Below are 12,589 nucleotides of genomic sequence, written 5' to 3'. Positions count from 1 at the left end.
ACATGGGGAGCAGCTTAAGTACAACAAGTCGCACCAGGGGACAAAGGCGGGGTACTAACCTCTCTCTCTTCCCATACAAAGGACGAAGCACCGCCACCATAATCTGTCTCGGACAAACAGAACATCAACACTTCTGGGTTCCTTTCTCTCCTCTGGTCCCTTATTGATGACGTCCACTACTCATCCACCACCGCGCCTTCCCAGCATTCCACATCCCTAATTTCCGGTCCGCCTCCTTAAAATGTCCATCCACCCATCTATGTTTGTCTGATGTTTTCTTTTGGAAAAAGTTTGACCGTGTTTTTTTGTTACAGTATACGGGGCCAAAAACCCCAAACCTTGACGCTGTGTGTTTGTTATTATTACAATATATATAGTGTGGGATATGGCCGGCCATTTATCCCGGCCAATACCCCCAGGCCGCTAGATGGAACCCTCCTTGCAACATGGAGATGCCCCGAATTCCAGCAGGGCATCATGGACTATGGAGTTTTAATACACAGCCCTGCTGGATAACGTCTGGGCCGCCAGGGGATGCTGCATGGAGACACAGACAAGTTTATTTTCCATACAGCCCGGAAGTAAATCCTAGTCACATGGTTGGAAGAAATAAAGTGCTTCCGGGCTGATGAAGAAAAGAAGTTTTTACCTGACCCGGAAGTGACGAGGACTTATGGATTGTTGGGATGGAACCACTTCCGGGTCAGGGACTATAAAGGACTCTGGGAAACCCCAGACGAGTGAGCTGAGCTGGGTGGAAGGGTGGCAACGTGTCTGGGAGAGGAGGATTGGCTTATTGTTTATTGGTTATTGATTATTTATGAGTATTGTGGCGAGAAGGGTGCTTGGTGCACAGTATTATTATAAAATAAATAATAATTGGATTTTTATCTGGTGTCTGACATCTGATCTGAGGGTTCAAGGGGACGACAGTGCCTCTATCTTTCACAATAGTCACAATAAGACACAGGAAACATCATAGGTTTTGGGCAGCCACCCATATAATATCTCTGGCTGCAAAAAGGGTTTTTTCTCCATTTGTCCAAAACAGAACTGATTTGAGTTTGGTAAAATGGTGGCTTTAAAGGCCATGACTGGAAGTGGCGTCATCTGGACTGGAACTGAAAGTGATGTTGTCTGGACCGAAAGTGACATCAGCTGGAGTACTGGTACAGGAAGTGGCATCTCTGGGGACTGGAAGTGACGTCATCCATGGCGCCTATACCGGTAGTCATATCATGAATGGTGCCGGTATCAGAAGTGACGTCATCAATGGCGCCAGTACCTAGTGGGATTTCCTGAGGATTGCCTGCAGAGGACTGAGAGAGAAAATTAGCTTGCCACCCCCTGGTCTGGCATGGTACTACTATTATTTAAGCCCTCTAGCTGTTTTCCATGCGCATGTGTGTGACTATATATATATATATATATATATATAGTAATCCCTCGCTATATCGCGCTTCGCCTTTCGCGGCTTCACTCTATCGTGGATTTTATATGTAAGCATATTTAAATATATATCGCGGATTTTTTGCTGGTTCGCGGATTTCTGAGGACAATGGGTCTTTTAATTTCTGGTACATGCTTCCTCAGTTGGTTTGCCCAGTCCAGTTGATTTCATACAAGGGACGCTATTGGTAGATGGCTGAGAAGCTACCCAGCTTACTTTTCTCTTTCTCTTGCGCTGACTTTCTGTGATCCTGACGTAGGGGGATTGAGCAGGGGGGCTGTTCGCACACCTAGACGATACGGACGCTCGTCTAAAAATGCTGAAAGATTATCTTCACGTTGCTATCTTTTGTGCAGCTTCACGGTGCTTCGCATGCTTAAAAGCTCGAAGGGCACGTATTGATTTTTGCTTGAAAAACAAACTCTGTCTCTCTATCTCTCTCTCTCTTTGTCTGCTCCTGACGGAGGGGGTGTGAGCTGCCGCCTTCAACAGCTTTGTGCCGCGGTGCTTCGCATACTTAACCCCTATACTTAACAGCCCTATTGATTTGTTTGCCAGAGATTGTTTTCTCTATCTATGTGACATTCTGTGCTCCTGACACGCACTCCTTTGAAAAGGAAGATATGTTTGCATTCTTTTAATTGTGAGACGGAACTGTCATCTCTGTCTTGTCATGGAGCACAGTTTAAACTTCTGAAAAAGAGACAAATGTTTGTTTGCAGTGTTTGAATAACGTTCCTGTCTCTCTACAACCTCTTGTGTTTCTGCGCAAATCTGTGACCCATGCATGACAATATAAAAATAACCATATAAACATATGATTTCTACTTCGCGGATTTTCTTATTTCGCGGGTGGCTCTGGAACGCAACCCCCGCGATGGAGGAGGGATTACTGTATATATATATATATATATATTTATGTTCAGCCTCCTTAAAATAGTATAAAATGACACTCCACATGTCTACATTATACAGCCCCATTTTTTCAAGTTTTGTGAAGAGAAGAAGTCTCAAAAAGATCAAATATTTACCATTGCACAAGACCTTCCATATTTTGATACATGTATAATATACAGTATATTGGAAATATAATATCTGTTTCATATTGTATTCCCATATTTTAAAATGTATTTCTTGGGAAGGATATCTAATTTTAGTGAAAGGTTGAAAAAAAGACATTCAAAATTATCTTAAAAATAAAAGTTTTCTAAAAGGTAAATATGGTATTTAAAAATCCTCTAAAGTATATGTTTCATGATTTCTAATATTATATTTAGTTAAAGGCACATCATTTTTCTGTTAATTTTTAAACTTTGTTGCTATATTTCAGTTCATTGCTGTTAATGTAACATAATTATTTCACATTGCCAGAGCTTTCATTCTAAGTTGCTCTCCTTCCAGGATGCCAACATTCTTCTTCTTTGCCTGTGGGTAATCATTTTATAATAGACTCACTTCAGATTGGTACACTCTCCCTCACTGAATTTTATTCTCCTTGGTTAAAGGGCCTGCTATGCCACAGATTTCACAAAACCATATTATGGCACCAATGTAATGGGGTTCCCTTTACACAGACTTGCTTTTTTGCCCCGATCAATCACTCTTTGTGAAGAGTAAGCAGGTGCTTCTTTCCACTTGGAGCATGAAATGGAAACTAGTAGAAGCAAGCATTAATATTCTATTCCCATTTTTGGGTCTGTGTGTTAATTTTGTAGAATGCTAATATCATTTTTGCCCTGTTATAATTTTCCCCACTTTACTCTGTCCTCAATGGTGAAGGACTCACTACACCACTGATCTGACAAATCTAGGTTTTGGCACTAATCAAACACTATTCATTTTTCACAGTCAGTGCTCTCAGCCCTCAGGGATGAAAACGTGGGTTCTGCCCTCAGATTAGAGTATAAAATCCAAGCTTCTCATTCAATTAGCTTGATGAACTGTTTGTGCTTTCAGCTGCAGGTACTCACTTTCCAACAGTCTCACTTGACTTGAGCCTTGTTATATCTAACATTAAACAACTTTTTTCTCCACATTTCCAGAAACATGACAGGTTATTATTTTTTTAATTATCTATTTCTGTGTAATGTATGAGGGATACTGGATGTTAGTGACTATATTAGTTTATTTTTTGTTTGTATATACAGTATATTTTTTGACATACAGTTGCAGGATCTTCTGTAGGCCAGTTATAACAATTTGCCTTTAGATTTTCAGTCTGATTTTGGTGTCTGTTATTTTGTGAAAGTAAGTAAGAATAAAATAGCTATAATGACTTGTCATATACTGTAGATCATAGGTTATTTTTTGCTTCAATGTAAAGACAAATCTAATTCATGATATTTCTTTCAGTTCCGAAGAGATAAAAAGTAATTTTAAGGTTCACACAAGTCCTAATGTGTTGAAGATTGGAACAGGAATGAAATCTGCTCCTATAGCTCCCAAAAGAGAAAGAGCAGAAGATTTGATTTCATGGAATCCTTCTTTGAAGGTATGGCATTTTCATTTGCATAGTCTCATAAAAAGGTTTTGATTTGTGTAGGGGTGCAACAGCTGTTTTAAGGGTGGATATGTAAGATTTGTTTCTTGGCCCCCCATTCTGTATACATTTTATAAAACAAAATATTCATAGAAGTCAAAAACTGCAATGCAATGCATACCTCCATACCCCCTACTTGCACCCCGGGCTTTATATAAAGCAGGTGACTTGATGGGTTTTCTTAAATTTGTACAACTGTCATAAAACGGGTGCGTTGTTTTTAGAAATCTGACAAATGTGGTTTGTGATTTAGCCTCATGAAGATCCTCAGCTATTTTTTTGCCTGGTCTGTAAAGGCAGAGTTTAAAGATGATATAAAAACAATTTATGTGCAAGTTGAGGACAAAACCCATTTCGGCAAAGTGTGACTCCCCCTCTTTGGAGAGAAGAATCAGCCCACAGGCACTCACAGTTCTTCTATAAAATAAATGTCCACACGGCCCCAGTGAACCATCATCTGACTGTACCCAGAACAACAAAGTAGCCTACAGGCAAGATGTGTGAAGTGACAGAACAGGTCCTAATTTGAGATAAATGAATGTGGATAAAAAATCTGAAAAGAGGGGGCAGTATTTAGTGCAAGTGCAATGCATTTCTGTTTCTCAGTGTTTCTGAAAGGTACTTGGATGTACAACCTAACTTGTCTTCCCCAAGAAATGCTATGAACACTCGGGAATGGTATGAATACTCATCAAAATTATGGAGTCTCAGAAAATAAAAACAGGACAAAGTCAAAGTCAGAAAACAGGACAAAGTCAAAGTCAGAAAACAAACAGGGTTCTAAATACCAGAATTAGCACTCTAAAAAAAAAATGTTGACTAGAAAAACAAAGCATAAATTAATAACCCTAGCTTCATTTATTTACCCCAACTCAAACTATAAATTGTTGCTTGTTTGAATGCAATCCAATAATTCAATGCAATTGTTGGGTGTTGCCATCTTATTCAGGCAGCAGGTAATGACAACAGCACATCACATGACTGGAAATGGGCATAGCAAGAGTAAACAACATGGCCATGATTATGCAAAGATGGATACAAAAGGTCAACATCTACAGCAAACAAGCACACAAAATGGTGGCAAACTGATGTCATCATAATCATAGAAAAATAAAACATGTTGAAATAAATATAATTGAATACTCAGAAAATGTGGACACTATGAAGACCGGCCTCAACCACGAACAGACACCAAGATTGATATGTCCAAAACACAGTCATTTATTGAGTTTTCTCCTTCCAGTACAGCACAAATCACTCACAGTTGTTATTACTTTCTTCTCCTGCCGCCTCCACTCCTCTGTTGTCAAGCTCTGTCACGCTACCTCCCAACTCTGGCTCTCCGAATGGAGTGAGGCAGCTCCTTTTATGCAGTACCTGGATGTGCTCCAGGTGCTTCCTGACAAACTTCCTGCAGCACTTCCGACGGAAGTACAGCATGAGCACCCAGAAGCACACCGGGTGTCTCTATCTTCTGGTTTGGCAGCACTTCCTGTTGTGGCGGAAGTGCTGCAGTCTATGTTTTCTGGAACGTTTGGGCACCCCCTGGCGGTGGCCACGTGCCCCAACAGGGTGGAGCATCCCAGCTCCAATCTTGTGGCTCCCCTGCACCCCAGGGCGGCAGCCCCCTTGCATCCCGGGGGAGATATTGTCCTTCCATGTCCCAGGTATCCTGACTGTTCAGCCATCTATCACAACACATAACGAAAGTCATTGAATCATTGCACAATTGTGATGAAAAATATAGTAGTATCCAGAGTCGTCTAGAGGTGCACAACCCTTACAGCTCCAGGGCTTAGTCATGTCATTTAGGACTAGTCAAAGAGGGTCTGAGGTGTGGTGGGGGGTGTCAAAAAAGCCCTTTCCAGCTTGAAGTTGCGAGGTAAATGTTGGACAAGGACTGCACAAGTGAGAAGATAAAAAAACAAAGTATAAAAATGACAGTTAAGGATTCTGTACTGTGGTTTTAAAGCCCAGCCACCCATTGTGGTAGACATAGGTTGCTACTTGCCTATTTACTGTATACCCTGAAAGTAAGAAAGTACCAGTGAGTTTTTCTGGTGAGTAATCCAGATATTCACTTTTGTTTTCTTTTTCACAGGGATACTGTAGATTCTTCAGGTAATTCATCAAATAAATTAGCCTAGGTACTTAATGAAAGGACTCAGGGCTTAGGGACACTTGGGGTAACAGGTAGTACATGTGGTGATACCTTAAAACCCAAAACAATGTAACTAACAGTACATTGGTTTCTCTGACTAAGGGACATTGGTTTCTCTCACACCTTTTCCTCCATAACTCTCTGAGAGAGGATCAGAAAACTTAGGTGTCTGCATTTGTGATTTCAGAATAAAACCCAAAAGAGCAACAATGCATCATGCACTGCCAGACCGCCAGATGCCATAAATGGTATGCTAAAATGAAGCACCAGTGGAGTGCTCTTTAGATTCTCTAGCAGATTGATTAAAATATCACTTTATGTTTTTGTTAACTGAAATAGTGCAGCATTGTTAATAATTTCAACAAGTTAAAATGGGTTAACAATAATTTACTTCTTTGTGAGTTAGCAAAAAGACTTTGAAACTTAAATTTAACTGATATTGAAAGTACTCGTCTGGATAGGTAAAAAAGCTGGATTTATTTATAAGTTCAATGCAGGGATTTTCAGATTTACCTCTTTTCAGACTACAATATTATAATATGGCTTAGACATATCCTAGAAAGTTTGAACTAGCCTCACAGTATGTTTTAGATTCATTTTGCTCTTTTCCATGTAAAGACACAAAAGTACTGCACATAACAGCTGAGTCAGTAGCACAGAAAAAGCATGGTAGGTTTTTTTGTGTGTAGAGACCGTTTAAGTATTTTATGGAGTGACGCCATACTTCTAATAACAATATTGTACTATGTAGTTACCTGTTGTCAATATTTACAACTTAGGCTGTCAATACCCAAACCCCATAGCCTATTGGATGTGGCTGTAACAGAGGTTGGAGCAATCCCTTTTTTTCTGAAGGGCAACTGTGTTAACCCCATGCATTGAAGGATCAGAATTCATAAGTTATGTGTGAAGCTGTTTCCCAGAAAGTACATGGAAGACGCTGAAGTCAGCTGGAAGAAGTTTCTATGGTCTAACATTTGAGCTTTTTGGCCATCAGACAAAATAGTATGTTTGGTGTCAGCTGTTAGTTTGGTGTAATATCAAAAACATACCATCCCTTCTGTGAAGGATTGTGGTGGAAACACCATGCTGTGGGGATGCTACTCTGCAGCAAACCCTGGAAGTCCTGCAAGGGTTGAGGGTAAATGAATGTAGCAAAATATAGGGAAAACCTGGACAGAAAACTGATGCATTCTGCGACAAACCATTACCGTCAGATAAGATATGTTTTATGGCAAGACAACGACCCCAAACATAAAGCCAGAACTTCACAGAAATGGTTTAAAAGACAACATTAATGTTGTGCAGTGGCTGAGTCAGAGTCTAGATCTCATTCCAATTGAGAATTTGTGGCTGGACTTGAAAAAGGTTGTTCACTTTCACTCACCATGCAAACTGAGAAACAAAAAGGGTAAAAATTGGAACCAATTTAGATCTGTCAATTAATTTAACCTGCAGTTCTTTGAAGATGTTGTAAGAAAAAAAAGTAGCTAGAAGAAAACTCCTACAAGCACAGAGTTAATGTGCAGCTTCTCAGAGACAATGACCAGTCATAGGATTGAAATCCAGGAAAATGGATTTCTTATGCAACAGCGCTATATATTAACAATAGGTTTATATATTTGCTATGTATTTTAAAAATCTGGTGGTTGAAGCCTCTCCAGCATATCAGAAGTGAATGAAACTAATTAGTTTACAAAGACAAATATTTATAATTATTATATTTCTTAGGCTTCGGTGATGTTTGTAGGAATGTTTTATGATTGCTTAATTGTCTATTTTACAGTAACACAAAGAGAGCGTGGTTGTTACCTCTGCAGCTTGTTTCCACGACCAGTCATTGCCTGTGTGGAGCTTGTATGTACTTCTGCCCATGTGTGTTTTTTCCAGTTATTCTGTTTTGTTTTCTTCCACTTCACCTAGATGTGTATATTTACATTAAGTGGTGACTTTATGCATGAGTATGCTATATGGAGGACTGATTTCTCATTCTGCACCCAGTGTAGATGAGTTAGGCTTTGTAATCCTGTAATCAAAATCTTGGCCAAGGAGCAATGTTCCCTCTAAGGAGTGGCCTGGCACATGCACATTTTTGTACTGTGAGCAACAAGCCGTAAAAAGCGATTTTTGAGCATCAGTATTAGCAATTCATTTCTATATATAGCAAAAAATAATCACACATACTGTATGATTATTCACTGTATTGCATATTTAATGTTAAATATTGAAAAATTAACTGTACTGATATAACAGTTTTTTTTTACAAAAAGTGTATTTCTACATAAAAGTTATTTGAATTTTCAAACAGTTTCTCTTCTGACTTCTTCTGCCTTTGTTAAGTTACAAACAACAACAGTCTGTCCTGAAGTCAAAAAGAGTTTTAGTCTCTTAAAGTTTTCCAAATACTTGGCAACTAGGCAATTTCTAGATATTGTTTTTATATTGTTCATTAAACTAAATCCTTTTTCACAGTCACCTCTTGAGACCTGATTGTTATACAAATGTCCAAAAGTGAAAATAACTCCTTGACGTGATCCTGTTATTTAGTAAATGTTACCATATTTGAAAATATTTTTACAGTTACAGTTTCTAATTTTTCCTTAATCGGTATCTTGAACTCTGGATACTCTGTTACAAAAAAGGAGTTACAGTCTTTCTTCAACAGAGCACAGTATTTAATGGCAAGCCTTTTCTTCTCCTAAAATGAAGAAAAAAAATCCAGAATTGCTGGTGTAGAGAAACATTCCTTATCAAAGACAACCCAATCTTAAGTCTTAAATCTGATAGTCCATATGATCACATGTCCTCTGGATAAAAGTAATTATTGACTTTGTTTTAACTGGAAACAGAAATTAAAAGAGCAGATTACATGTTTCTACATGAAAATGTGGCTTGTCTCCCAGATACTATGACCTAAGCTTCTTGACTTTTGCTTTGGCATACTGAAACACTTCAATAGTCAAAAGTGCATTTCTTTGCAGAATGTTGTCCGCCAGTTCAGCTTGAATGTCATTAAGTACTGAGATAGCAACACGGTATTCTGTATTTTGTAATTTATCCGAACAGTATTTGTGAATAGGCTTATTGTCTTCTTCGGCAATTTTTCAGCAATATTTCACTAACACATCATAGTTCATAAGCACAGCGTTTACAAGGAAAATCTGGATAGCCACCTAGCCTCACTTAGTTGTTTAAATGCAAGTTCTACTTTGACAAGTTCTTCAAATTTTGACTTCTTAACAGATGATCTGCAGAAGATTGTGTAAATAGTCCTTAGCAATGTCTAAATGTCAGTTATCAGGGGACTGTCTTTCCAAACATCATCTATACTCAGGCTCTCATCATGTGCCATACAATGTTACTCCAACGAGTCTGAAATGGACTGGCACAAAACAGCTGCTACAGCTTTTCGTTTTTTCTCCTGCTTGACTTATGCACTGTCCAAGGTAAACATTAATGTGTAATTCTTACTTTGTCATCAAACTGCTATTTTCATGTATTTGGCAAAATGATCATGAATATCTTGGACCCAAGCACAGAAGCATTTATTTTCACAGCCAGAAAAACGTTATCTATTTAAACCTTTACCACGTCAGGTGTCACTTGTTTTCATTGTGTAAGTTCTTTACTGTCTTTACGTTCTTGTTTAGATTCTGTTAATATTTTTTTTCAACAAACCTTTTGATTGATTTCTAAGTTTTATGTCTGAATTGACATGAAATTCCTGCTTCAAACATCATTTGAGTTGGTCCACTTTCCAGTTGTTCCATGTTTTTCCTGGGGTTCATTCTTTAAAAGATCCTTCTTTCATGTATATTTTGTATCAGACACCACCCATCATTCAGTAGTTAAAAATTTCTCCCAGAAGCAGATGCACTATTGTTTTGTCTTTTGTAGAATAATATTTTACTCTACTTTCCCATTTTGTATTATTAATATTGTAGCCTTTGTCAGAATGCCTCAAATCTCACAGACTTGCCACTGTTTATAAAGTATTGCACTATATAACTTCTCCCCACCTTACCTTCTACATTTATAACCTCATGCAATTAGGTGTAGTAAAAGACAAGCAGGAGTTAAGTTACAATTTAAATAACATATTATTGATAATATTCATAAATGATAACAATATGCAAAGTACATTTGAATATTGGCAACCATACAACCTAATAAATGCTAATCTGTAGTTTCAGGTGTCACACAGACTTGTTTGCTACTTTAAATGTCTCTAATTAAGTCCTCATTTTTTGTCAGCTTTCTTCAGAACAGGCCGCATGCCTGTCTCAATATGGCTGCTGAGCTGTGCTCTTTATTGTGTTGTCCTTTTCAGTTCATGGTGTGTGAGATGCTCTTCATCAGATTTTTGTAGGAGAGAGAGAGCGAGGGAGGGGAAAAGCAAGCAAATTTATAGATTCTTTGTCCACACCCTAAAGCCAATAGGGGGTCATGGTACTTAAAGGCTTCTGATACAAGCTAATTCCAAACACCCATACTTCAGACCAATGGGGCAGAGAATACCTTCACTCCTGCTCCCAAAACCATGTGTTAATGTGAACCTTGCCAGCTAGGTAGTCTGGCTTTCCTGTGGGGGTTGACTGAGAGAGTCCTGCAGAGAAACATTTGCCAAACTTGTTTTAGGCACTTCCCCCAACCCTGTCGTAAATAAAGACATACAAAATATTTATCAACTTATATGCAAAATTTGAAAAACTGTTTTAAAAATCATTCTGTCTATTATTGCATCCTAAAGCACAAATACCTCTTCTTTGATGTACTACTTGAACTCTCTCCAGCTTTGCATTTAGACATTGTTAAAGTGACAAATAAACAACAGCAGAGTGACAAAGAAACACCAGCCTATACCAGCAGTTTCATATAGCACAATTGTCTATGAAACTAGATTAAACCGGATTGGTAATTGATTTAGCTTTCCTAATTTTTATTTATTTTTTATATATTATTTTTGTTTAAAAGTAGAGACTTTTTGTGTGTGACCAAAGAAAATCTATGTGTCATGCTGCTAAAATGTATGAGCAATCGTTCTTGCACTCAGCTTAAAGGGAACATTGCTCAAGAGCTATTTCTTTGGAGGCTGCATGATCACCATATGTTTACTTCTGTATCTCAGAGCTGTTAAGTTATTTGGAAGCTCCAAACTTTGTCAGTGGATGATGTTATTTATATGCACAGGAATAATACCACAGAAAAAACTTCAGCTAAGACTGTAAAGAAATGACACAATATCTTTTTAGAAATCCTGAAACAGGTCTTTCCTTGATCTTTTGACTTCTATTTGTCTTTTTTTGGTTTTGAAAATATTGATGATGACTGAGAAAAAGAGCACTACTGTACTCATCAAAGTAAAGACTGTTTCCCTGACGCCTAAACATTAAAATACATCTGAGACAGAAATAAATTCCTCATTATTTGCTCTTTTTCTAAAATAAAGTAAGTACCTTGTGGCAGACCTGTGAGCCTCTCCAAGACCCATGAACCTTTAAAGGTAAATCTGGTTGAAAAATAAGTCAATGAATGGATGAATGAATGGATAATGACTTATCTCGCTTCTCCATTTCAGCATTTCCAGTATTTCTGCAGAAGTCACTTGAAGGATCATGCATCTAATTCTGCAACTGGCACTAGGTCTTTCCCTCTGCCTGATGGTGGTTATATTCAAGGAGTGTGGGAGGTGGAGACAGCACAGAATCAACAGTCTCTCTTGACTGATGAAATGAGAACTTTTACTTTCCCCAAAATCTTGGAATTAGACCTGCGAAGAACAGAGTTGCCTACATACAAACTTTGATTAAAGATTGTAAGAAAGAAAGGCATGTGCTATAGAGTGGTGCAATAGAGTAAGATAACTGATGACTTTTCTGTTACAAAAAACTAAATGAGTTTTATTAAACATGTATGGAATGCATTACAAAAACTGTTTTGGTTGACTATTGTACTGTTATGCATCAATAATATGTTGGAAGAGGTTTAAGGCCCAAACGCTGTCATTAAGGCCCAAACATTGTCATTGTAACTATAGAACAGATAGAAAATCAGTTAATTGCACTACATTTGTTATACACGTCACAAACTCCACAAAGAGCCATAGCAAGGTTTGGGGCAGCCACTCATATATTATTTTCCTGGCTGCAAATTGAAAATAAATGACAGCACTGATGTGCACAAACTGGAGTCCAAAAACAGAACTGAGGGAATAGGGAAAAGGTGGAGGCTTTTAAAGGTCAGGGTAGGAAGTGACATCAAAGGGGCCGGAGCCAGCAAGGCCTTCCTGTATAGGTCTGGACTTCCTGTGAGTGGTCTGCAGGAAAGCGAGAAAAAGAGTCAGTGCACTTTGCCCCATCCCGATCAGATTCGGAATTGCCCTCACTCAAGCCCTTTAGCTGCCTCCCATGCGCACGTGTGTGACGACGTGTAGAGAGAG

At 38.4% G+C, this 12,589-nt stretch overlaps 1 protein-coding gene across 2 annotated transcripts in view; it reads left to right on the top strand.

The window, feature by feature from the left end:
- LOC127528835 (uncharacterized) overlaps nucleotides 1–12,082 on the top strand; it is a 102,069-nt gene extending 89,987 nt beyond the window's left edge. For both annotated transcript variants that reach the window (XM_051929978.1, XM_051929979.1), the window contains 2 exons: nucleotides 3,803–3,941; nucleotides 11,729–12,082. In XM_051929978.1, coding sequence (XP_051785938.1) covers nucleotides 3,803–3,941; nucleotides 11,729–11,956 — 367 coding nt within the window. In that variant the 3' untranslated portion in view covers nucleotides 11,957–12,082. The remainder of the gene's footprint in view (nucleotides 1–3,802; nucleotides 3,942–11,728) is intronic.
- Nucleotides 12,083–12,589: the final 507 nt, after the last annotated feature.

The sequence above is a fragment of the Erpetoichthys calabaricus genome, chromosome 7 (assembly GCF_900747795.2).
Source record: "Erpetoichthys calabaricus chromosome 7, fErpCal1.3, whole genome shotgun sequence".
Taxonomy (NCBI): Eukaryota; Metazoa; Chordata; class Cladistia; order Polypteriformes; family Polypteridae; genus Erpetoichthys; species Erpetoichthys calabaricus.
This window is presented reverse-complemented; position numbering and strand designations above follow the sequence as displayed.